Source organism: Ranitomeya imitator, chromosome 3 (genome assembly GCF_032444005.1).
Source record: "Ranitomeya imitator isolate aRanImi1 chromosome 3, aRanImi1.pri, whole genome shotgun sequence".
NCBI lineage: Eukaryota > Metazoa > Chordata > Amphibia > Anura > Dendrobatidae > Ranitomeya > Ranitomeya imitator.
The window spans coordinates 236,901,873-236,929,255 of record NC_091284.1 but is presented as its reverse complement, the minus strand read 5'-3'; the positions used below and the strand labels follow the sequence as shown (position 1 = coordinate 236,929,255).

Genomic DNA, 27,383 nt, shown 5'->3' with positions numbered 1-27,383 from the left:
GCGACTGGTCAATCTCCTGCCATATTCTACATTCAGCCTGGTCGGCGGATAGCATGGTAGAAGCTGGACATCATAATGTGTGTTTGTTGGAAAAGATTTAGTATAACTTGTATTTTATTCATTCAAATCCCACGTGTTTGTATGTATAGGAGTCCAGTGGGCGGTCCTAATCAGATATTGCATGAGTCTAGTGGGCAGTCTACTCAGTGATTGACAGCTATCTCTGAATGCACAATCATACAGGGAAGACTGACAATCACTGAAGAGAACCACCCACTGGACTCATGCAATATCTGACTAGGACCGCCCTCTTGACTCTACACATATAAACACCAGGGATTTCAATAAATACAATGCAAGTTTTACTGAAAATTTTCCTACAAAAAAATATATGGTACATTATTCTGATCAGTTCCTTCTAGTCCCTAACATCCTGCCTGCGGATCAGATACCATTTTCAACACAACAGGTTCCCTTTAAGTGCCCTGTATGTTCCGTCTACCTTCTGTCCCCTCAGTTCTGCTGTAATAAAAAAAAGATTAAAAATGTATTTACTTAGGAATCCACTATTTAATTCTAGGTCCCAATCAGCATGTTCCCCTCTCTAGCAACCAGCCCTTCTAGTGAATGTGAGCCCCGATGCCAGATCTCAATGAGGGGTAGTTCATCACATTTTTTATGTGCATTCTGAATTTGTCCATATGACTGATGACGTCCGCCAAATTTCGACGGATCCGTCGCATGGCGGATGGAACGGACGACCATCCGTCACAATCCGTCGCTAATGCAAGTCTATGGGAAAATAACGGATCCGTCAAAAAAAAAAATGACGGATCCGTTATTTGAGGAAAATGGCGGTTTTAGACTGACGCCAAACAACTGAAGTGTGAAAGAGGCCTTACCTGATAGAGGTATATATATACTGTATATATATTTTTTTAAAGTATGATGGATGCTACCATATGGCATCTGTCACAGGCATCCATTAAATTAATATGTCATAGCTTTACATGATGCCTCTGTTAAATGGATGCCATGGTAATCTATGGGTGGCAGATAGAATAAAGGGATGCCTAATATTGGCTACAATGTTATCTGTTTAAGGATACATTATAAAGACTATGGAAATATTTCTGTTAAAGGGGTTGTCTCAGCTCTCCTGCCTCCCAGATCTCTGCTTGCTGGGAAGTTTGGACCAACTGCATCATTGCCTAAGCAGTGCACATGTCCGGCTAGGCTTCAGCTGTGGTCAGTAACGTAGGCAACAAACAGTTAACAATAAAATAAAGAAACCCTCCTCTCCTGAGAAAAGAGAGGATTTTTAATTACTAGTGAGTTGCAAGGTTACCTGTTTTTACAACCACTTTGTAATTTTAAGTGGATGAATAGACTATTATAGTCTATATATATATATATATATATATATATATATATATATATATATATAAATATATATATATACATATATATATACAATATATATATATATATATATAGACGGATGCTTCAGTTAGCCATCCCTCCCAGTCTCTGTGTATCATATACTGTATGTCAAGGGCTCATAGTAGTTTAGAACATAAGGTGAGTGGCCTGCTTCTAAAGCAGGAGAGGTTGAGGCCTTATTCTGAGGGCTGTTACTCTGCTACATTTTAACATCGTTATTATGGTCCCAAAACCGGGCTTGATTTCAAGTCTACTGATTCAGAATGTCAGTATCATAAATCTCTACAATACCAATAGGTTCAGGTCAACCTACAGTAGGGATGGGATTTTCAACCATAACATTGTTGCTAAAATGCACCAGCATTATGGCCATCTGACTAAGTCCTAATAATGAGTCCCTACAGACTGCAAGCACTCCTAAGTAAGGGTATGTGTCCACGGGCCGTGTTACATCCGGACTAGCTGCTGATTGAACGCTGCGTGGAGCCACAGCGTTCAATCCGCAGCGTCCAGATGTTACAGCATAGTGGAGGGAATTTTATGAAATCCCGTCTCCACTATGCGTGGTAACACGCATCCGACGGCCCTGCGATTCCGGACTTGCGGCGCGTCTTTTTAGATCACAGTATGTCCATTAAATCACAGGGCTTTATGTGTGGGGTGCGATGATTCCGGATGTGTGCAATGAACACATCTGGCATCATCGCGTCTCCAGAAGGGGGCGGCGCTTTGGGCGGAGCGAGTTTTCCGCTCCGTCCAAAGCGCCGGCCATCCTGAAGGTGGACACATACCCTGTAGTGATAATGACAGTATTTCTTAAACTTGCAAATTCTAATAAAATTGTGAGAATATGACATTTTAGTAGTTTTAGCATGTTAAACTGTCCACATCATGGAACAGTGGCTACAGAGCTGAATAATTTGTATTTCTTTATCTCCATTCTTAGATTTTAGCTAGTGAGTAGAGTAATATCACAGCTGGAGCTGGCAGGATAGAAAAGATGGATTACGGTAAATACAAATAGAATAGGTAGATATATAGATGTCAGTGACATATACATATACATAAATTACTTATCACACAAAAAAAATAGGAGTACCAAGTCCAATTATATAAAAGAGTATACATTTTATTAATTAATCACAACAAATAAAGTATTACAGACTAGGATCAGGTAGTGATGGCTACCAGTGCCCAGACATTCTGATAATATAATGGGGAGTCGGTAAAGTGCTTAGTGCAAAGTTATATTTGAGGGAGTCCACAGTAAAGGTACCAGTATTACCACCAATCATAGTAAATGCATGCTTGATCAATGGGGTCCATAATCCCCCTTAAGTCAAAATTTGCTTACCCATAATATAACAGCGTCCAGGCACGTGCCATGCCAACACCGACGCGCGTTTTGCTTTTCTTTTCTCAAGGTGCACCAAAACTGACTATGCCATATATGTGTACATTATTTCATTCTTCCTTGGTGACAGATTCGCTTCTCTAATGCCACCTAATCCAAAGTGCCGTTTCATATACAAGGAGCGACAAGATTGCTGTACTGTAGATAATGCCATATGCCTGGAGCAGAGGTGTAGAATACTAATGGCGCTGAATGAAATGTGCTGGAAGTCGACTGGCAGAGCTGTGAACGACTGGAGATTTCCATGCATCTGATTGATTCTGAGGAAATAGTCCGCAAATGACTTTGGATTGTCGCATATTAACTATTGAGACTTTATAGCTTGATACATTGTGGAAAGATGAAAGCATATCTTATGTGCACCTGTCTCTACAGTGAGAAGTCTGCCTACCGCAGAGCTTAGAAAAGAACAGCCGGACTGGGGCTTACAAGTGCAGATGTCAGGATGATGGAGTGCACCCCTTTTGTGTTAGGACACAATTGGGGATCACACAGCACTTTTTCTCATCTGTCATGGCTGACAGAGTCTGACTCCGTCCATCTGGGTTTCGAAGCACCTCTAAATCTACGCTTAGAGACTGTTTCCCGTGGAGACTTAAGCTCTTAGTCCGCAGCGCTTTCAGTTGGGGCTTTCCAGATGCACTGCAGTGGAAAAGGACAGAAGGGTTAAGGTTTTGTGAGCTGCTGTTACTTTTATTGGTGTGAATCCAGGGGTGTCCATCTGGCAATCTGCAAGCTTAATGCAGATCTCTGGAGGGTTCTAATAGGAAAAAGAGACAGTCAGCTGGAGGGAAGCAGAGAAGGGTGATGGGGAACAATGGGGGGCATGTTATGTGCTAGGACACGGGCGATAGCGTAAATGCGCAAAGATCATGAATAACCAGAGTGAATGGAAAGAACTCAAAAACGAGGTCGAAAAGAGTGAAGAGGATGAAGTTAATGGTAGGTAAGCGAAAGCAGGATTCGGGAGGCTAAGATGAGGACTTTCTCAGTAAATGGACTACATCTAAGCAGGCCTGAATGTACTTGACTATATTGAGGTTTCTACCTATTGTTTTTTATAGAATTGTATGTGAAATGGGCCCGGCACCTCCGACATCCAGCTCTGGACCAGTGCTTCTGTGCATCGGGGAATGTAAGCCAGAGTTCATGGCCCGATCTTTGCAGCAGTACAGCTTTGTGGTGAGTAGCAAACGGCATGTCTGTCTGTTCTGTGCCCTTCTGGAATTGGCTCTCGTCAAACTGAGCAGACACTATCATGAAGGAGTTTTGCACAGGTTGTGCCAGCTGTTCCGGACATAGTACCAAGATGGATGCACAAAGCTGAGACCGGGCTTTCTCCATCGGAAATAATGGTTAGCTTGAAGATGTCAATGTTCGGCGTTAATAGGCGAGTCATGAGGATGAACATAACTGAACCAGAAACATTTTTTTTCATACCATTAAAAGTATCCATAGTCCATAAAAAAGTATGTAATATTAGTCATACCACAAAAAGTCATAAAGGGCCAGTGCTGTCCTTTTCACTAGGTTGGCCAATGTGTAAGGCTGGTTCTTCCAGTGGCCATTTCTGTTCTGCTTGCCTGCAATTTGCTTTGTTAGTGCACAGCTAATAGAGATGATGGAAGCAGCAGCTCAGTCCTCCAATCCACCGCACCTCGTCCTCCCAAGCAACAAATTATAGGTTTGCTCAAGCTCATGATAAAATGACACATTTTTCTGAAAAATCAATGCTAAGCTTTCTGCAGCTCAACTGCACGCGGCTCCCCTTAATCATGTAACAAGCCATAACTGTCACTTTGTGCTTTATGATGTCATTTAACAAAAGTAGCCTGGAAAATACAGATAGGCAGAGTGAGGGCCCTAAAAGGAGTTCATCCTAGTAATGGCGCCATTTCAGGGAGCCACTTCGTAGAACAGACGTCATTCTTTCTCTGTTAATTAATGACGTTTTTTTATCCTGTCCGCTCTTCTTCATGGTGACCTTGCCTTGGTGACTATTTCTGCGTCTCAGGTGACTGTCTCCGCCATATTCATTCAACGCCATGAAATTCTAAGCTTCCAACACATTTTCCGCCCTTTCTCATTTCGCTTAACTGTTTGCGATCAGACAGGTTTGCTCCACCGCCTGTTAGAGGGTCCTATCTTCCAATGAAGAGGAGGATAGGGCCACATGCACACATAGCAGATTATGTTGGTTGACAGAATTAACTTTCAGTTTTCTAACATTTCTTCTTGTTTTATTATTATCATGACGTCCGGTCAGTATGCTCAATATGCCAACAATATGAGGACAGAACTTCTGTTTTGATTGTGCTTAGTTTGCCCTCATTTTTGCTATGCTGTACTCCTTTTATGTATAGTTCATTTGTAGGGGTCGGAGTCCTGAGACCCCCACCATTGTTTGCTCAATCCAAGGGCCAGAATCGTTCAGATAACATGGGCGTTGTATTGGCTTAATAGAAAGTTTTTGAATCCTGACCTCGCTCTGTGCAGCTCCACAACTGAAAAGTTCCCGCAAGTTTTGGCATCTTACATTTGTCTCTTGTGAATGCTGCTAAAGTTTAATGTTGAAAAAAAAAGTCCTATTGTAGAGAATCAGGTTTTGGCACCATAAAAATGCAGAAAAACCCGACACATGCGTTTTTGGTGCCTTTTTCAGTGTTTTTTCCCCACCCTTTCATTTAAATGAGTGAAAAAACGCTGAAAGAAGTGATATGCTCTATTGTGCAAAAAGCCATGAAAAGCACAAAATCCTGATGATAAAAAAGCCAAGCTGTGTGCATGAGATTTCTGAAAATAACAGTTGAAAATTTGCGTAAAAAATGCATACAAAAATGATTTACTTATTTCTCCGAACCGCCTGAGTGCTCTCTCTCTAGCATTACGGGGAATCTGTGCTGGTTCCCAGCGCGGCTCCCAGTCGATCCCATAGAAGGCCAATAACCTACAATTAACTGGCAAATACAGTGTTTGTCTTCCTCAGCGGTTTCCCATAAATCTCCTCCGCTCTTATGCTTACATATGCGTGCCCTTGACTGCAGTCCTGTTGGCGGGTTTCGCCCCCACAATAGGATGGTAACGTGATGTTATTGAATGTGGCTGTGGAAGAATAGAGAACGTTTTATCTCACTACATCAGATGGCACACGGTATATTGGATAAAGGTCACACGGTCAAGGTCAGAAGGACTGGAGATAAGGGTGCTCAGCTTCTAGCAGTAGCACTTAAATTGAGAATAGAGCATATCTGAGCTCGGTATGCAGACATCCCACTGTCCCAAGATCATGTGTATCTGCCAGTGTAATGGATTCCACCGCTGTGTACCTGCACCCACAACACACAATTCCACTCATTATTTCTGATTTATGGGAACCTGAACCTGCAACAACCTTTGTGAGACCTCGGCGACGTCTTGCTCCATCTCCTCCATCAGCAGCGAGCGACATGGCAGTATCTCCACAGTGCCCCAAATATCCTCAGATTTCCCTATCCACTTTTATCATTATTGCTTGGCATGACAGACATAATACCCCTTATTGCAGGCATTCTGTTGTCTGCTCACTGCAGGTTATTGCTCTGGGCTAGGAGAAGAGTCTGCAAATAGAATAATTGCAAATACTTGAAACAAGGCTGTAGATCGCTGTATATTTTTATCAGCCACTTATGAATCTGCCTATGCCCTTGGCTGTCAGCTATGAAGTTGTCTGTTTATCTGGAACCTATTCTTATATTCGGCTTATTTATTGGCTCCGTTTTCTTATGCTATCTGAGAATTTTCTGCCAGGCTGGGAACAGCATTAAAGCTTCTCCATATCATCAGAATATAAATAAAACAATCGGTGCCTTCGTAGGCGCTGGGCTCCTTTCCTTAGCAGCATAAAAGCAGGAAACATACCTTGACCACTTGTAAAAGGGCACTTGACGGACTCAGGAGTGATGGATTACAAATGTTTATCAACACAAAATCGAAAAATAGCTAAAAATTGATTCCCTCCTTTGTTTCATTTCCAGAATCCAACCGTGTCTCACGTTAGCCCGACTCGAGGTCCAGAATCGGGGGGGACTATGATAACGATCACTGGTCACAATCTCGGAGCTGGAAGCCTTGTGTCTACTCTTCTTGGCAACCAGACCTGTGAATTTTATGGGTGAGTGTTAATAAGTCATTGCCTGAAAGCCAAGTTCACACATTCCATAGTGAAAAATAGTCTTGGGAATATTTTCAATTTTGCAGCAATTTTGACACAATTAGCATCATGATTTTTTTGCATCAAATAAAGAAGTTTACAAACAAGGGAGGGTGCACAGTCAATAAAAAAAAATACAATGCAAGATAAATGCAGCTTGTCAATAAGAACACACATCCATAATAATCACTACAATGGATGTGTGGGAATCCGCAGAGCAAAATCTAAGTATATACAGTATAGCTGAAAACTTGCTCTTAGACTATTAAACCTCCGAGGTATTGACTGCAAGAGAACAAGTAGCACCCCTTAAGAAAGCCTGACATCAAAAAGCACCTCTGGGTGGATTTGCTGGCCTTGTTTGCGCAAGGTTTCTTCATGTATAGATTTTTTGTTCAGTTTTATACCTGTCGGCAGGGCCACCATTAGGTGGAGATGCAGATTTGGCAATTGCCCAGAGCCCCAATCCACAAGGAACACCTGCTTTTATTAATCCTTTGTGGTGTGAATGGAGGATGCTCAGCACTACTTACACTGGGTGCCGTGCATCCTCCATAGTCCTCAGCCTCCTGCCAGGGTTGGGTCAGAAGCAGAGAGGATGAAAAGGGGCAAGGGCTGCAACAGTAGGACAGGACCAGGGAGCTTGGTCCTGCCTGTGCTGTCTCCCACTACCTTCCTGTTATCTGCAGCCAGGGCCGGACTGGCCACATGGCAATTCTGGCAAATGCCAGAAGGGCCTGCCTGGTCGTGGGCCGCCTTGTCTGCTATATTGTTAACAGAATCAGTGTTCTCAAGACCCCCATACAGTTAAGAGTTGTGATGGAGCACAAAGTCACTGACTCTGTCACTTACCCCAGCAGGCCACCGGTATCATTAGAAATATTGGTCTTGTAGAAAATCTTCCTTTCCTCCATCAGGGTAATATTAGTTATAATATATCCCATCTGGTTCATGGGGACGGCGACAACATGGGCCTGTGTGATTTCAAATGCCAGGGCTGAATTTCAGCCCCAGTTCATACCTGTCTGCATCTGATTATTAGGCCATGATCACACTAGCAGTATTTGGTCAGTATTTTACCTCAGTATTTGTACGCCAAAACCAGGAGTGGAACAAATAGAGGAAAAGTATAATAGAAACACGTCACCACTTCTGTATTTATCACCCGCCCCTGGTGTTGGCTTACAAATACTGAGGTAAAAACTTTTGCAAAACTTCGGCAAGCAACCCAGTGACACATTGCTGCAATCAGGGTCTCTGCCCCTACAGCATACAAATAGGGTAGCTAAACTATGGTGACAGATTCCTCTTATCATGTGACTGCCATAAAGCTCTGGTGACATCACTTACATGGCCTGCATTTCTTGTATAAATTAAATACATGCCTCTTAACCATAAGGTCGGATTGTAAGCAGAGGGTTTTTTTGTTTAATTTCTATGTTTTACGCTAGATTCCATAGTACGTAATAGTGCCATCTACTGTGCTATTCCAAAAACTCTTTTGGCCTCTGCCTGGCTGATGCATCCCTATGGACACATTTAGCTTATATGTTGGCATCTTTCCGAGCATACTAACTACGGTAATTGAGATGTGAACACAGCCTCACCCATTAAAGTACGCAGTGTTATACTTTATCACAGATTTACAGTATGTGAGCATATGTTTTATGTAGTGTATAATACATGTGTATAAATATGTACAGTATATGGCAGCCGCAAACAGGTTATTATACTACATAGCATTATTTGGAAATAATGCCAAGAAGTGTCTTAATGCTACCATTATCTCGTTAAAGGGTTTGTCGACTACTGTTAGATCTGTGGGGGGTCTAATACTTGGTTGACGAGCTGAATATCACAAGCCCAGTCAACTTTGGCCACAGCGGTACTGTAGCTCCACTATTTATTTGGATAGGGAAGGATGCACAATACCACATTTCGGCCACTATACAGTTTGCTGTTGCGCTCCTCAATTGATCACATGCGGCCTGCATTGTGAATAGCTGATCGGTGGGGTCATTGGCAGACCGCCATTGGTCTGATATTGATGAGCTATCCAGGGAATAGCTCATTTTGCATTTTTGTTTTTCCTACCCTCGTTCCAAGAGTCAGAACTTTTTTATTTTTCTGACAACATAGCCATATAATGACTTGCTTTTTCTGTGGGCCGAGTTATAGTTTTGAATGACACCATTCATTTTACCATTTAAAAAAAAAGTGACAGGTGCGGTGAAAATGTGAAAAAAAAAATCTCTCAGCGGGTTTTTGCTGTGTAATCTGACAGCAGTAGTATGTAGGGTCAGAGACCCTGGTTCTAGTGATCACTTAGTTTACAGGGTGCAGCAGTTATAATAGAATCACAGATTTCTCTGTTGCAGATGTAGGAGAGCTCAAATGTTGATCTGTATATAACGCCACCCACACCACTGATTATCAGCTTTCTATGTACATTGTATAGTGACAGAAAGCTGCTAATCAGTGCCTGGGGCAGCACAAGGACAGTTGTCCTCCAGTGGTAATCTCCTGCTTATAAAACACTATTTGTATTGTATAAAACAATGATTAAAACTGCAAAACACCGCCTAGTAAGTGACACATCACAGTAATCAGGATCTCTCACAGTGCTCTCATAGCAAAAAACTGGCGTCAGATCTGTTATGAACAGGTAATTCAGAACCACAATGGACATTGAAGTTCAGAGCACACGAAGTGACCTGACAATTACCAAAAACAACGTGGATTGCGCCTAACGCTCCCTATGCAACTCGGCACAGCCTGAGAAACTAACTAGCCCTGAAGATAGAAAAATAAGCCTACCTTGCCTCAGAGAAATTCCCCAAAGGAAAAGGCAGCCCCCCACATATAATGACTGTGAGTAAGATGAAAATACAAACACAGAGATGAAATAGATTTAGCAAAGTGAGGCCCGACTTACTGAATAGACCGAGGATAGGAAAGATAGCTTTGCGGTCAACACAAAAACCTACAAACAACCACGCAGAGGGGCAAAAAGACCCTCCGCACCGACTAACGTTACGGAGGTGCTCCCTCTGCGTCTCAGAGCTTCCAGCAAGCAAGAAAAACCAATATAGCAAGCTGGACAGAAAAAATAGCAAACAAAAATAACACAAGCAAAACTTAGCTTATGCAGGATAGACAGGCCACAGGAACGATCCAGGAGGAAGCAAGACCAATACTAGAACATTGACTGGAGGCCAGGATCAAAGCACCAGGTGGAGTTAAATAGAGCAGCACCTAACGACTTAACCTCATCACCTGAGGAATTAAACTCAGAAGCCGCAGTACCACTCTCATCCACCAAAGGAAGCTCATAGACAGAACCAGCCGAAGTACCACTCTCGACCACAGGAGGGAGCTTGGCCACAGAATTCACAACACAGATCCCTTCAATACTGTCGTTGATGTTTTGGGGGGCTTTTGGGGTTTTTACAAAGCTCATTGGGCAGCATGGTGGCTCAGTGGTTAGCACTGTCGCTTTGCAGTGCCCTGTTTCATATCCCATGAAAAACAACATGTGCAACCTGTTTCCTCCAGGTTCTCCAATTTCCTTCCACACTCCAAAGACATAGTGATAGGGAATCTATAGATAAAGTCTAGGCAGGGGATAATTGAGGAAAGCGCTATCTGACCGTAGTACATAGTGGATATAGATTAAAGTTGCTCACCTGAGCCTTTTGCATGCCTTTCAATGGCATGTCGCTCATCCAAGTGCCATGGGGAATTGTTTTCCTTGCCCAAAAATGCTCCTCCACATGGACGTGATGCAGGGAATGGAGATCCGGAGGCACTTCCGTTTGTAGCACGGATCCCAATTTGCGTTTTACATGCAGAGAAAAATTCAGTAAACTTATAACGTTTTTGTATTTATTTGCTTTATTTACGATCCAGCACTTGGGATGTAAAATGGTACATATTAAAATTAGAACAATTTTTTTTTTAAACATTAGACGACGCGTTTGAGCTATCCAAACTTTCTTCAGGGTCCTGATAATAACGTTTGTAAAGTGCTGCAAAATATGATGGCGCCACATAAGAAAGCATAGTAATTGTGCTGTTAAAATGGCCTGTCAACATGATTTTAGAGATCATTATGATTTTTGCCATTTTCTGAGACCTGTAACTTTTTATTTTTCCACCCACAGAGCATTTTTTTAATGTACCGTATTTATATTTAGTAGGGGGAAATGGAGGTGATTTGAATTTTTATTAAAACTTTTTTGTCTTTAACGTGTGATAGTTTGCTTACCAATGCTTATAATACCGTTTTATTGCGGTATATAGAGAATTGTCTGTTCTCCTATGAAGCTCAGCATATGGCTGAGCTTCACCGCAGGACTAACATGGGAGTGATAGGGGCCATCGGCAGGCCAGTGGGAAGGAAATAGATTTCTATTTTTTTCTATTTTTAATACAAACTGTGATATGTAAAAATAAAAAAACATTGGCAAAAAATACATTTAACAAACCTGATTTAAACAATAGGTCATTTTCTGTTGATAGATTCCTTTTAGCTATATATCCACAAAGGTCCAATATGCAGCCGAATTTCTGTCCTGAAAATCCCCGATGTATTACAACATCAGCATTGAGGATGAGATTTTTATGATATCGCTATGGAGACAATTAGTAGTTCTTAATGACATTGACTGTATGTTTGGTGTCATTGTCCTGCTGCGGAATAAACTTAAAGCCAATCAGATGCCTCCAAGATGGGTTTTCATGATGGAAAAGTATCTGCCTGAATTTCTCAGCATTGAGGACACCATTAATCTGGACCAAATTCCCAACTCCTTTTGCTGAAATGCAGACCCCAGCTTGCAAGGAACCTGTTGTTGCCTGCAGACACTCATTATTGTACTGCTTTTTAACCCTTCAGTGAACAAACTTCCTTCTGTTACAGCCAAACATTTCACATTTTGACTCATCAGTCCAGAGCACCAGCTGACATTTTTCTTCACCCCTATGTTATCTTGCATAGATGAGTAATTTAGGCTTGTTTTCTATTGTTTTTGGCCACAATTCTTCCATGATGACCACTTCTGGCCAGATGTATCCAAAAAGTAATTGGGTGCAACTGGGTCCCACTTGTTGCTGACAGTACTAAGTTGATGGCACTGCTGGACATCTACCGTATGTGTCTTTCATCTTCTCAACTAAGTTTCCAAAGATGAACACTGCATCTACAATCCTCAATGCTGCCCATTTCTTGGGTGTTTTCAATGCTGATATATACAGATACTTACCCATCATTTAATACCACTGTGTTACCATCAAGGAGGCTTCTGATTGGTTACTAGTGTATTCTACAGCAGGACAAAAACCTCAAACATACAACTATTCCAATTAAGAACTATCTTTAGGATAAAGACGAACAAGGAGTCCGGCGAATGATGACAGAGCCTTGATCTCAACATCATGGAGTCTGTGTGAGATTACATGAAGAAATAGAAGATGTGTGGTTAGTTCTCAAAGATGTTTGGAACAACCGCCTGTCAAGTTCCTTCAAAAACTGTGTGCAAGTATACCTAGCGGAATTGATGTTGTTTTGAAGGTGGAGGTTGGTCACACCAAATATTGATCTGTTTTACACTTCTTGAGCAGCATTATTACTTTGCACTCTTTTTTCCCACCTAAAAAATTTGCACTGTAGAATACATATATACAGTTAGGTCCTTATATATTTGGACAGAAACAACATTTTTCTAATTTTGGTTATAGACATTACCACAATGAATTTTAAACAAAACAATTCAGATGCAGTTGAAGTTCAGGCTTTCAGCTTTCATTTGAGGGTATCCACATTAAAATTGGATGAAGGGTTTAGGAGTTTCAGCTCCTTAACATGTGCCACCCTGTTTTTAAAGGGACCAAAAGTAATTGGACAATTGACTCTAAGGCTATTTCATGGACAGGTGTGGGCAATCTCTTCGTTATGTAATTCTCAATTAAAGATAAAAGGCCTGGAGTTGATTAGAGGTATGGTGCTTGCATTTGGAAGCTTTTGCTGTGAAGTAAACATGCGGTCAAAGGAGCTCTCCATGCAGGTGAAACAAGCCATCCTTAAGCTGTGAAAACAGAAAAAAACCCATCCGAGAAATTGCTACAATATTAGGAGTGGTAAAATCTACAGTTTGGTACATCCTGAGAAAGAAAGAAAGCACTGGTGAACTCATCAATGCAAAAAGACCTGGGGGCCTATGGAAGACAACAGTGGTGGATGATCGCAGAATAATCTCCATGGCGAAGAGAAACCCCTTCACAACAGCCGACCAAGTGAACAACACTCTCCAGGAGGTCGGCGTATCAATATCCAAATCTACCATAGGCTACGTTCACACTAGCGTTGTGCGCCGCTGCGTCGGCGACGCGACGCACAACGCACCGAAAAACGCGTGCAAACGCACGCAAAAACGCTGCGTTTTTCGACGCGTGCGTCGTTTTTTGACGAAAATCGGACGCAAGAAAAATGCAACTTGTTGCGTTTTCTTGGTCCGACGCTAGCGTCAATAAAGACGCACGTGTCGGAAAACGCAACAAGCAAAAACGCATGCGTCCCCCATGTTAAACATAGGGGCGCATGACGCGTGCGTCGCCCGACGCTAGCGCGACGCACACTAGCCGAACGCTAGTGTGAACGTAGCCATAAAGAGAAGACCGCATGAAAGTAAATACAGAGGGTTCACTGCACGGTGCAAGCCACTCATAAGCATCAAGAAGAAAAAGGCTACACTGGACTTTGCTAAAAAACTCTAAAAAAGCCAGCACAGTTCTGGAAGAACATTCTTTGGACAGATGAAACCAAGATCAACCTCTACCAGAATGATGGAAAGAGAAAAGTATGGCGAAGGCGTGGTACAGCTCATGATCCAAAGCATACCACATCATCTGTAAAACACGGCGGAGGCAGTGTGATGGCTTGGGCATGCATGGCTGCCAGTGGCACTGGGTCACTAGTGTTTATTGATGATGTGACACAGGACAGAAGCAGCCGAATGAATTCTGAGGTATTCAGAGCCATACTGTGTGCTCAGATCCAGCCAAATGCAGCCAAACTGATTGGTCGTCATTTCATACTACAGATGGACAATGACCCAAAACATAAAGCCAAAGCAACCCAGGAGTTTATTAAAGCAAAAAAGTGAAATATTCTTGAATAGCCAAGTCAGTCACCTGATCTCAACCATATTGAGCATGCATGTAACTTTTTAAAGACTAAACTTCAGACAGAAAAGCCCACAAACAAACAGCAACTGAAAACCACCAGTGAAGGCCTGGCAGAGCATCAAAAAGGAGGAAACACAGTGTCTGGTGATGTCCATGAGTTCAAGACTTCAGGCCGTCATTGCCAACAAAGGGTTTTCAACCAAGTACTAAAAACGAACATTTTATTTAAAATTATTGAATCTGTCCAATTACTTTTGGTCTCTTTAAAAACAGGGTGGCACATGTTAAGGAGCTGAAACTCCTAAACCCTTCATCCAATTTTAATGTGGATACCCTCACATGAAAGCTGAAAGTCTAAGCTTCAACTGCATCTGAATTGTTTTGTTTAAAATTCATTGTGGTAATATCTATAACCAAAATTAGAAAAATGTTGTCTCTGTCCAAATATATATGGACCTAACTGTATGTACATACAGTACATGTACAGTATATATATGTATAATTTTCCTCTTTTCAGACAACGCCGCTGCCTTCTTCTGGCTTGTATCTGTGGCTTCCTACTGTTGGCTAAGCCATGGGATTTTACACACATCATGAGTTAAGGATGAAGTTCATATCGTGCTGCCTTCCTATTGTCTTGGTCTGCCTACATGCTTTAGATTCCTCGTACGTATAGTAATTATACAGGAGATGCAACATGCCGGAAGACAGAATAGCATTTGGTACGTGTGGCCATGCACGCTGTGCTCACTGGCTCCCTTGTCCTATTTCGAGAACACTTACCCAGTCAGTATGTAGCTGGGGAGCCTGATTAGATGAAGCATTTTATAACGAGATTGGGGCTAATTACAGCTTCCCATTCTTCAGCCTGCACACCGAGTTGTGGGTAGATTCTGCTTGACGGCATAATAATAGCATGGGAAGCTAATTAACTGATCACAGGGAAGGGGCAAGATCCTGCCAGCTGTAATGTATCGTGCTGGATGGAGCTGGCAGAAGGGAGGGATGCCTGATGGACGGCTGTACTGTATGTACTGTACACTGTAATGTCTGCTCATATGTCGTACATGGGATCCAGGGAGCCGAAAAATACAAGGGCTTAATGATGTTTAATGTAGAATTTATTTGGCAGAATTCATTTCTTTTTGCACAAACATCTGGCTCTAGATCTATCTGTCCATCCATCCATCTATCATTTTGTTTATCTATGTGTTTATCTTCTATAAGTCTAATATTTATCCAACTTTTTATATCTAATATATCTAATACTTATTATCAATCTCTCTAATACATATCTATTATTTATCTATCTATCTGTCTGTCTATCTTACAAATATCCATCTATCATTCCGTTGTGCGAAGACCTTAGCCGCGTCAGTTTGATACGATTTAGCAGATAGTGTCTGCTTATCCCAGTTACTTTTATTTTTTACTTAATGAATTTCTTTCTTAAAGTCTTATGACATTGTTCACATTGAAGTCTACTTACATGGATTGTGTGGGCGAAGTCTGTGAAGAGTAACAGTATAACAGTCACAACACCAAGCAGCGTGTTTCATTAATTGCTTTACCATATAACATGGAAGGAGAAATATTAGTTTGGTACGCAGGCTAATAAGGTTCAGCACAATGCACATATACACAGCCTGTGAAGTAGAAATCTTTACTTTTTTATTGTGTCATCTTTATTTCAATGGTTAGTACCACCATGAAGATTAATTCTTTTCTAAGAGGGATGATATTCATTGTAACGCATGTGCTGCGAGGTAGGAATTATACCCATGAAACAGGATTGCCTTAGCACTTCTCCCACGAAAACGTGGTAACTAAGGCTACGTTCACATTTGCGGTGCATCGGGCGCAACAGCGGCGACACATGCGCCCCTATATTTAACATGGGGGGCACATGGACATGCGTTTTGTTGCGTTTTGTGACGCATACGTTTTTTGGGCGCAAGCGTCAGGGCGCAGAGGACACTGCTTGTTGCATTTTTTTGCGCTATAAAAATGAATGCATGCGTCACAAAATGCAGCGTTTTGCTGCGTTTTGCATGCGTTTTTGCGTGCGTTGTGCGTTGCATCACCGGCGCAGCACACAACAACGCAAATGTGAACGTAGCCTAAGTGTTCTTCAAGTCAGTGATTTGGTGCCTATTTGTCTGCATTGTTGGGCACCCTGATCGTGCAGCATTTCAGAATTTGACACTTAATTTATTAATTCTTTAAAGAAAACAACATTTAACGTCTAAAATGTTCAGCAGCATTCAGTAACAGACATAGATAAAGAGCAGATCTGTAGTCAGCAGAGATTGTTGTGTGCGAGTGTTCCAGCCCCGAGCTCCATGAGCGTTACTCCATTACATACGGGTGATAGGTATGTCAGGTACAGAATTGCAGTATTGTCAATTCTCCATTGATTCCCTGACTGTGTGTCACCAAACTTCCTATAACACCATTTCTAATTGAAGAGAAGACAGCAGAAGTATAGTTAACCCTTTCAAGACAGTTATGGATGCCATAGGGAGAGGAACCCCTCTATGACTCTAAGGGAAGGATGGCTATCCATCTGATCTGGGAGATCTCGATCGTCAGTTTGATACGATAACATTCATTACTTCATTGGCCATTGTAGAGGCAATAGTTTCCTGCCGGTGATGGCAGTATATGAATATACTCTTAACAGCATATCAAATATATACAATTCTATAATCAAGAAAGAAGTTCATCATATAGGTTGTCAAAGTGTAATGGTCCTTTCCAGTGATTTTTCAGGAAGATATATTATTTTTGGCCAATAAATCTTGCATTTTTAGCAGTTTTCCCCCCTCACTAGAAGCCTCAGCAGTTTCTCCTTTCTGTTTCCCTCCAGCGTTCTGCCTTTCCAATCCATAGATGTTTATAGGAAGAAGTTGTCATTTTATCCCTTACTCCAGACGGATTTGTAGGCACAAACTGATTAGTGGGTAAAGAGGCATATTTCTCTAATCAGATGTATTACAAAGGTTCTTATCTTCACTTCTAATGTTGTTTTCTGAAAAAATGTACCGTATTATTTTTTATCTGTCCATACACAATAATGTGAGCAAAACAGGGGAATTCTAGATGTCCTATCTATGAGGACCTCCCAACAGAGGTCAGGCGATAGAAGGTTTGGGCATAGTCTCTCTCTCTCGCTCTCTTCTCCTGGATCTTCTAACACTTAAACAGACTAAAAGAAGTCCGTGTTCAGAGTTCAGCATCGGACATTAGGTGTCTGGTGCAAACCCCGAACTTTACAATTTGAGTTCTCTAATCTTTAATAATATGTTATGGTCTTCAAACAGGTCCATAAAAATCTCGTCTGTCCGTGACTTTTTGGTTATATGTCCAGAAAGAATGAAAAGTCCAGTTGGCAACCCAGGCTCACAACACTGAATGTGGCTCTAAATGAATTTCAGCGCCCCTCACTCCTGCTTGCCACTTCATTAAGACTGAGGGGTACAATGCAAGTCTCAATGAATCGGTCCCATGTAGGGTGCATAAGTATATGGGGGCAGGAGGGACAGCTATCTAAAGTGTACAGCCAGCTGTCATACCTTTATGTGTTCTCTACAGTTCTCCGTTGTCCTATATTCTTTATTGAGTCATGCATTCAGGTGTATTATGGCAGAGAAGCTTTTTTTAATGGAAAACTTTGCCAATTGCACGGGATGCCGTGAGTAATACAGCCATGTACAAGGAGCCTAATTGTGCATGATGACTCAGTGACAGGCCGTAGACAGATTATGCCATTTTCTAGCATAGACTTTACGGGAGTATATAGAAAACATGTCAATCATATAATTTCGATGTAGATGGTTCACTAAACATTTATTTCAGTATTGGTAAAATATTTTTCCAATGATAGAGGTTACAGGATGTTGCATGAGCTGCTACAAAAGTTGCTTTTATGTTACTTATTTTTTCATTTAATTGCAGAGTATGTGTCATTCCCACTCATAAGCACGGAGAAGTGTAAGGGTAGAAGACATCTTCCTGGGAGCTCCTCTATATTAAGTCCAGAGGCAGCCCGATATATAAAACGCATAATTGGGATTCAGCTTCTCGCTCCTTTCCACCCTGTAACGTTTATTTTATTGCTCGGCGAGCAGGTGCTTGATTCTCACAATCTGTCGGAGTTCATTAAATGCTGCCCCGAACACCGTGCTCCCATCACAGCGGCTGTAAGGTCACCCTCACTTTCCTTTATCTTTTCTGTAGGATACCGCACTCGGGCAAATGTGACACCCACATGGGAAACAACAGTGGTGGAGGGTAGCAGAGATTAAGCAAAAGTGAGGTAGGGGAAGGGAAGTGTTCTTGGCACAATTCATAAAATGGAAGGCTCCTTTCACGCAGCCGCTAAAATAGCGTTCACTGCTGTAGTTATGTCGTCATGTTGTTCTACAGCACTGCCTGAAATGTATCTCAGTGAGCTCCTAGTACTATACCGTGGCTGTAGTCGGCATGCTATTTTATGGAATGGGACCTAATGTTTTGCTATGTCACGTTGCACTTATCATCTCCTGCTTGTTCAGTATCTCTCCATTTCCAACGAGTAAGCTGTAATGATCAGTCTTTCTTTGTAGCGTGAAAAGCCCAATTTGGAGCATCTTTATCCAAAAGATCTCCATTTACACTTCATTTATTAATAGTTATTTCTGAATGGATGTTTCTTAGTGTACTTCTGTATTGGCCAATCCTGGCTGTTAAAAGACCAGTTTCCTAACCTGTTTAGACAGACTGCCCACACTTCTATGCGCACAGAATGATGGTTAATATGATCTTATTCCGCATAGAATATCATTGTTCTCGGCAGCATCTGTCCTGGATGATGTTCTTCCGAGAACAATGATTTTTAAGCAAGAAACAGGACAATAATCAACCTGAGAAATGAGCAAAACACATGTCGGGTGATATTTGGGTGATTCTTAGAAATGCTTATTCCTGATTATCGGTGAGTGTAAGTGCACCCTAACTGCCCGCATATATATTAGACTAACGTTGGCCAAACTAACCGATATCGACAGGCTTGTCTGACAGTCTACTGTGTATTGGGGGCCCCAGTCAGATGATTGTCGGGGAACCTAATGATCCGCTATGTCTAATTTCGGTCTGCCCATCCTTTTGTTCTCTGTAGAAGTCTGCCTCAAGATATGTTGGCAGCAACTTTCTCATAGAGAACACAGCAGCACAGCCGAGCTCCTGTGTATGGGAGAGTCGGCAAAAATGGCTGCCTGCTGAACCATTAGCCATCCAAATGTATGGGGGCTTCACTTTCCTTCTTCATCAATATAGAATAGTTTTCATCACACATTGATTACAGAGCGACTCCTAAGATCAGATTGTGTATTCAGACAAATAGGGAGCTTTGACCAAGGTTAATCTTTGGGGGCTTCCCAGTAAAGTTTTTCTAAACCTTAAAATGATGTCAAAATAAGTCTCTCTTGTAAGATTTGTACCTTTTGTGTACCTATGGAGTATACAGGGTGCAAGATAGGTAGGTGTCTCCCTAGGTGACCTGGGCACCTGTCCTTTTATTCTCTGCACCGATTGCCATGAGTATATGCTTCATCCAGCAGTTTATATCACAGACACAGAAGTAGCAATATATTAGAAGGAATGGACTTGAAAATGACCTGATCTTAACTTCTTTGTTGCAGGAGGTCTCTGAATGAGATAGTCTGTGTGTCAGCGCCATCCGTCCATGGCTTGGGGGCCGTTCATGTGTCGGTGAGTGTGGACAGAGCCCAGCTAGAGAGCGGCTTGCAGTTTGAGTACATAGATGACCCCAAGGTGCTGCGGATCGAACCCGAGTGGAGCATTGCCAGGTACCTTTTTAGTTTTAAATTAAGCTGTTATGTATCTTAATTGTATGTGTGTGTAAGTCACCAACAATCTTACTAGTCATTGACCCTGGTGCTGGATGCTGGAGCACCACCTCATTAGCCCATACTTTACAATGCAGCTCAGCTTGTACAATACTCAATGGCATTTAGCAGACCTATATATATATATATATATATATATATATATATATATATATATATATATATATGGTATATATTGGTTACTTGTATATTGGTTAGTTGCGTAGATATGGAAAAGCGGATATACTGCACTGCTGGCATCACAATAATTATAGATGTGCACTAAAAACTTGATAAGGTAGAACAGGGAATGCGATTTTATTCTCATTGCATTTCGCTGGTCACTACTGTCTTCATCAGGAGAACCACAGTCAGTATATTGGTTAGTCGGCATCTGCCCCCCTCGCTCTTATAACAGTTAAATGCCATCTAGATTTTGCAGGATACTGAAATGAATTATTTCGGCTATTACAAGTCTACTCAAAACTGATATTTATTTGTAATTATTTTTTTTTTACAAAACCAAGAAGCTAAATGACCGCCAAACATATAAAAAATCACAAATTGTTTGGAACGAAACCAAATGTCACTGTAAGTGCAACCATAAAACAAAAATGGGATCTATTAACAGATGAACGAAATTGCCGCACTACTTCATCTGCACAGGAGAGCAAAATGATTCATTTGGGACACTGCAATATCTCACCCCGCCGGCCTAATAAATGAGGCAGGTGACGGCACAAGTATCGAATGGTAGGGACAGTGGAGGGCTGCAGTGCAAACAAGCACACAATGCTAGGTCTCCCCCGCTAACACGGAGGACTAGAGACGCTAAAGGAGAAGCATGAATGTGCCCGTTCTGCAGAACATCTTTATATCGTGTATTAACAGTCATCATGCGGCAGCACAGCAGCATGCACAGGTATCCCAGATTAGCCACATCTTGCTTTACCCTGCTCATTGGTGGCTACTGTCCTTGTATATCAGACAAGATTCAACCTACTGCAACACAGCTTTCTCCAAAAAATACAACCCTTTTTTTTTATTGCAAGTTGTGCACAACTTTTCTCTTAAAGACGCCATTGTAAGACTTCCACATGACCAGAAATTTGGCTGTTTTTTTTTTTATTATTCTATAACCCAATTGCAGAATTATCTGGTCATGCTCCTTTTCTGAGAACTGCTGTCGTGCAACCAGTCCCTGCCTAATATATTTTTTCAATTGTTGTCATCACCGCATGCATGGAGCATTTGAGGGGTTGTCCAGCTTTGGTGACAATTATAATTTTTTTTTTACCCTAAATGCATGTATTTGAGGCTCAAGATCATTTTTGGAATTTGGATTTTGTTAAAAAATTTGCTCCGTTTGCTTATCGCTGGCTCTTTGTTGTGGTCTGTGATCCTAAATTCTCGGGAGAGCCTGTGCCGCCACCAATGGAATGGATCTGGCACCGGAGGAGAGTATAAGTGTTGGATTCAGAAGAGGTTGTCGGAGTAGTGGACAACCCTTTTTAACCCCAATTAGATTAATTTAAGTAAAAAAAGTCTCGAAAAGTGGACAACCCCTTTAAAATCACTTCTGTGATATCCACACTACAAGTGCCTACTGCACACCCACAATATACAGAGGCACACCAGATTTGGCTTTGTAGCCTATGTATTGCCACCTAAAACGATAACTTACCGGATAGAGATCTAGACAGAAAGGCATACATAGTTATATGGTCAGAACACTACAGCACAACGGCACCGCATCTAATATGGCAGCCGCCACCGTCTGCTTTGTGTCCCTGAGGAACTACGCTGGTTTTACTTAGTCCAGATGCCAAACTTCTGCATGTATAATATCTATAAAATATGGAGCCCCGCAGCAGCACAAAGCCTTGTATGAAATTAACCCATAGCTGTCCACATAGTAGACAGATCCTCCAGGATACTATCCAGCATATTTTCCCCAACTACAGTATTATTATGTATTTTCTCACATTTATAAACTCATTACAATATCTGGATGCATAAGCCATGCAAGAGAATGGGGTGTATGTATCCCGTGGCATCTTGTAGCCTTAACCCAGGGGACTGCAATTACATAGTGACCTTTACATTGCAAGCATCGGCCTTTGGAGAAGGTTGGCAGCGACATTTGTGTGGTCCCTGAATGTTCTCCATGCTAAGCCTTAGCCAAATACAAGGCCGTATTATAGAAGGGCCCGCTCACAGTGTCTTAATAAGTAGGGAATTTATAGATTTTCACATATTACAGTGAAAGCCCTGCACATTAGATTTTTCATTTCCTCATACTAGGGAAATAAATTGAAAGGGTCATGCATAAAGAAGAGTAGAAGTGAGGCTAGAAGATTGCGGTAGGCATGAGCATAGCTTGTCTCGTCTTCTGCTGGAATATTCACATCTGGAAACTATTTTCCTAAAATCTCATCCAAACCCTTCTACTGTATTCTTCTGCACATATTCCGACCGGGGGACATCTATGGTGCGACATGTGACATGCGTCTGTATAGTGCAACGGATGAAATCCACAGCGGAAAGTGTCATGCAATGCGTGCCACCAGTTATTTTCCACATGGATTTTCCGTGTAGCGAGAGGAAGAGATTTGGTAATATGTAAATCTGCAGAGTGTCCGTCCCACATGAACATACCCTATCACTTTACAACTAATAGTCATAACAAATGGGAATAGCAGCAAACAGAGAACAGAACCGTCGTTAATGCTCAGTTCACACACGCACAGAGGATTTGTCATCTGCATTGTCGCTGTCACCCATTTTTACATATCAGCAGTGAATAAAATGTTCAAGTCCCACAGTTTCTTATGTTGAATATGGCAATGTGTGATTACAAAATCCAATGCTTGAATAGGCAAGTCTCCTCCGAAAAAATGGAAGAGTATTTTAAGAAATATTGAAAATGTCATGTGAACGTAGCCTTAGGGCTCATTTGGACGCCATTTGTTTGCGTAGGAGTGCTATCTGTGTTTCTCACGAATAGCACTCGTACATATAGGAGTGAATTGGGCTGTTCACATGTCTGTGCTTTTTTGCAGACCGAGCGGTCAGTGCAAAATCTCATAGACATGTCCGATATTGAGCCGAGTTTCAGATCAAAATTGGCAATGCAAGTCTATGGGTCCGTGAAAAAATTGGACAGCACTTGAACGCCCTGCCTTCATGGACCATTAGATAGGAGAAGGTGGAGACACCTTTTTTTCACATAGAAAAAACACTGATGAAAATCAGACCAAACTCTGATGAAATTTGGATGACACTTATATGCAAATTGCCTCTTCAGAGAGAAAGAGGACTTGAACTCTCAAGGATCGCCGTTTCCAGCAGGTGGTGCTATAGAGTTCAAGTCCTCTTTCTCTCTGAAGAGGCAATTTGCATATTAAATTTCCCAGAGGAGCATTGCACGGCGAATAAGTCTCCTTACATTGGTATGCCACAGCTGGTATGTCACTCTCCACAAGGAGAAACCTTACCCCTTAGACCTGAAGGATACTGATGAAAATGTGATAAACTGATAAAAATCACTGATGAATCTTGGTCCATGTTTTTCACACTCTGTACCAACATATGTTCAATACTCTAGTGACATTCAGCAGAACATGATATGATTCATTTGTGTTAGATTCATGCCATACCTGACAGGAACCACCTCCATATAATGGCCCTTGGTTTCCCTATTGCATCTCCATGTATCCTGGAGGTTGTATGGTGCCTAAATGCAGTCATGTAAATGAGGCTTTAAAGGGAAACTGTCACAAGGTGTTCCCCATAAAGTATGGCCTTTAAGGCCTCTTTTACAGCATTTTAGTAATCTATATGTAAGTCCCCAATTCCCTCTTCATAATACAAAAAGTAACTTTTCAAATTCCCCCATAGGGGGTGGTCCGGTCCTTGAGCGTCGCTGGTCTTGCTTTGGCGACTCCTCTCCCCTCACAAGTTTCATCCTCTTTCCCTGCCTCATGTGGATGACATATCCAGCGTCGTCCAGTGTCCCCCAATCGCACTCCTGCCCATTCATCCGTCCCTCTACCCTGCTGAGGGCAGAGTACTGTAATGCGCATGCGCCAGCTTTACTTCCAGGTCATAGGCGCTCTTTAACCTTTACAGTACTCTACTCTGCACTCAGCAGGGTAGAGTGAGGAACACGTGGGCAGGAGCGCGATCGGGGGACCCTGTGTGGACGACTTTGGACGCGTCATGCACATGAAGCAGGGAAGGACGATGGCACTTGTGATAAGAGAGGACGCCCATGGGACCTAACCACACCATATAGGGGAATTATAAAAGGTATTTTTGGTCTATGCAGTGGGCATTGGGGTGATACATAGATCTTACTGGAATGCTGCAAAAGAGGCTTCAAAGGTGGTGGCCGTACATTATATTGGGAAAACCTGGAGAAAGGTTCCTTTAAATTGTCCAGAGATGTAAAGATGATCTACAACCAGTACTGATCATTATCTCTATAACGGCCATATGTGCCTGGAAGTAGTAACTTCCTCTAGTGTAGATCTGATTTTACTGCCATCCAAGAAGATATGTGGGGAAATGCAAACTACGGTACTACTCCTGATACAGGAAAGATATATATCTTGGTACCGTGTTAGCCAGTAGATAGAAAAATATTTAGAATTGAGAGTCCTCAGTGGTTGATACTTTTTAATGGTTAACTGAAAAGATGGTAACAAATTGCAAACTTTCGAGACTACACAGGTCTCTACATAAGGCACAGTCTATGCCTGATGAAGAGACCTGTGTAGTCTCGAAAGCTTGCAATTTGTTACAATCTTTTCAGTTAACCATTAAAAGGTATCAACCACTGAGGACTCTCAATTCTAAATATTTTTCTCCTGATACAAGAATTCCACCGGCAGAACATTGGAGCACTTGGAAGATCCATGGAGAATTGGTGCATGGTATGATACATTGTATATAGATGTAAAGGAGGAATATAACACAGGGCGCTGCTTCTTTTCCGTCATATGGTTTTCACATGACAAGCAAGGCCTCATTTTGCTAAATTATTACTCAGCTTATAGCAGCATGATATTGCATTACACAAGAGGATTAGCATTAGTGGCCAGTTAGTGGGGCTATAAGGATGTGATCCGCTTATCACCCTTATTGTATCCATGTGAGTAAATCACGATAACGACCCCATATAAATATCAGCAAATATACATTCTCATGTCAAAATGATATTGATCTCAAGTGTTTCCATTGATTCTGGCCGGTGATATCATGGATCTGGGGCTCCGATGCCATCATTCTGCCCAGCATTGGTATTGATTTGTATGGAGCCCTACATGGACGGGGTTGCATCTGTCAGGTACTGCTCAAGCATTGGTTTTTGATATTACACTTTTTATAGGATAAAGATTAGAATTGTAAGTCAACTCATATTTTACTACAGAAGCGAATGCTCACATATCATCTTCAAGAAGGGAAAAATACAAATCTCATATATAAAGATTTATTGTATCTTGTAAAAAATAAACGTGGCTTTTTTATCTGAAGTAATAAAAAAAAATCCAAATCATGCAGATTCATCTTCTTAACATCGACTGAGGGTACTTAGGTATGTGAGTACTGCAAAGAGCTGCAAAGATGTCCGCTGCAGCCCATAGAAAAGTCTGGGTGCTCCTAATTATTCTGCCAGACCTTCCATATTTTTACACATAAAAATATTGTATATTGTAAAAAATGGTGTGCCTTGCAATTCCTGGGTTTCACCTCTTTATTCCCCAAATGGCCAAACAGTCATCACATACAATTACATCTCACCTTGTAGGAATGCTTCAGTGGTGGACTTTTCAAGGTTGCAAAGCATCATTGCTCTTGACATTGAATTTATGGTTTCTAGTTGATCTTTTGGACTCTGAAATATGAAGTACCAGAAGTATTCATTTACATTAGGCATAATTGTGATACATTTCTGAAACCATTGAGGATGTCATTATCCATAGGAGCCGGCATGCATGGATATCTCTATTTGAAAATTACAAAGGCTTGGAGATTTACTTAAAATTTATTAAATTCTCCCATTTACTGATTTGCAAATGTTCAGAACCCTCCCAATGCACACAATAATCTGTCTAGAGTAACAAAGTGAATAGAAGACCAAGTGAAGGGGGATTCAGCTGCAGCGAAACAACTTAAAGGGAATGTGTCAGCAGGTTTTTGCTATAGAGCATTCAGTATTGGTTAAAACACGGATTTCAGCAATGCCTCTCATAACAAGCTCAGTGCTTTTGTTTATTTGCCGTGATTGTATAAGCACTAGGACATTATCTTTGCTGTGACTAGCTGGCATGAGGACACTGGTCCAACACGCCCCCTTCTGTGATAAGCAGCTCACTGTCTATAAACATTGTAAATACAAAACCTTCTGGGGTCGGGGTTAGCTTTCTCAACTCTGAAGAATTGCTAAATTTAAAAACTCTGATTGTGTCAGAACGGCTGCACCCAGTAATCTAAGTGATACCTTGTTGGATTCAGCTTCTCTTTCTCTACATCAGGTTGCTCTCAGATGAGGTAGCAAAAGCCTGGTGATAGATTCCCTTTAATAGGCAGCAGTGAGGACATCTAGTTAGAGAAAGAAAATGCCCATTTGCTAATTCCAGAAATACGCTCTAAAATGTATAGCTGTTCACTTGTATGATCACAATATTATCTGAATGTTAAAAGAACCTATAACTCCCTGGAAAAGCTCATGATATAAAATAAGATAAAAATATAATATCTTTCTCCAATATACTGTATATAATTAGGACAAAACACTTCTGTGAAAATGAGTGATAATAGCTATGGCCCTTTAAGAAGCAGAGGTTTAAGTCCAGACTCTCTGCTATCTCACTGTTTTAACAGCTGTGGGAGACTTCCTGAGCTGGGAGATGCCACTTTGTGGGTAAAGAATAGGAGAGTTCTGCATGTAAACACTGGGGAGATGCTGTTATCTTTATACTGGATGTAGATGGATTCCTGTGTGTTATGCAGCAGCAGGAGGAGAAGGAGGTTAGAATCAACAACTGCAATTGTGTCATAGGCTCCCCTTGGTGTGCTGTGGTTGTAGTTATTTGCTTGTGTACATTATGTAGTGAGAGGCTCAGATTCACCCTCTAGAGGCAGCTGATTCCTTCTTTTGATGCATTATACTCTGGGACATTTTATTGCTTGGCTGACAAATGACAATATTCAATTGGAGGTAACAATTAGGCCAATAATTGGCAGTGAGGTACATTTT

At 41.6% G+C, this 27,383-nt stretch overlaps 1 protein-coding gene across 1 annotated transcript in view; it reads left to right on the top strand.

The window, feature by feature from the left end:
* PLXNA2 (plexin A2) overlaps positions 1–27,383 on the top strand; it is a 354,945-nt gene that overhangs the window by 279,758 nt on the left and 47,804 nt on the right. The window contains exons 14-16 of the mRNA XM_069756297.1: positions 3,922–4,039; positions 6,871–7,007; positions 19,913–20,080. Coding sequence (XP_069612398.1) covers positions 3,922–4,039; positions 6,871–7,007; positions 19,913–20,080 — 423 coding nt within the window. The remainder of the gene's footprint in view (positions 1–3,921; positions 4,040–6,870; positions 7,008–19,912; positions 20,081–27,383) is intronic.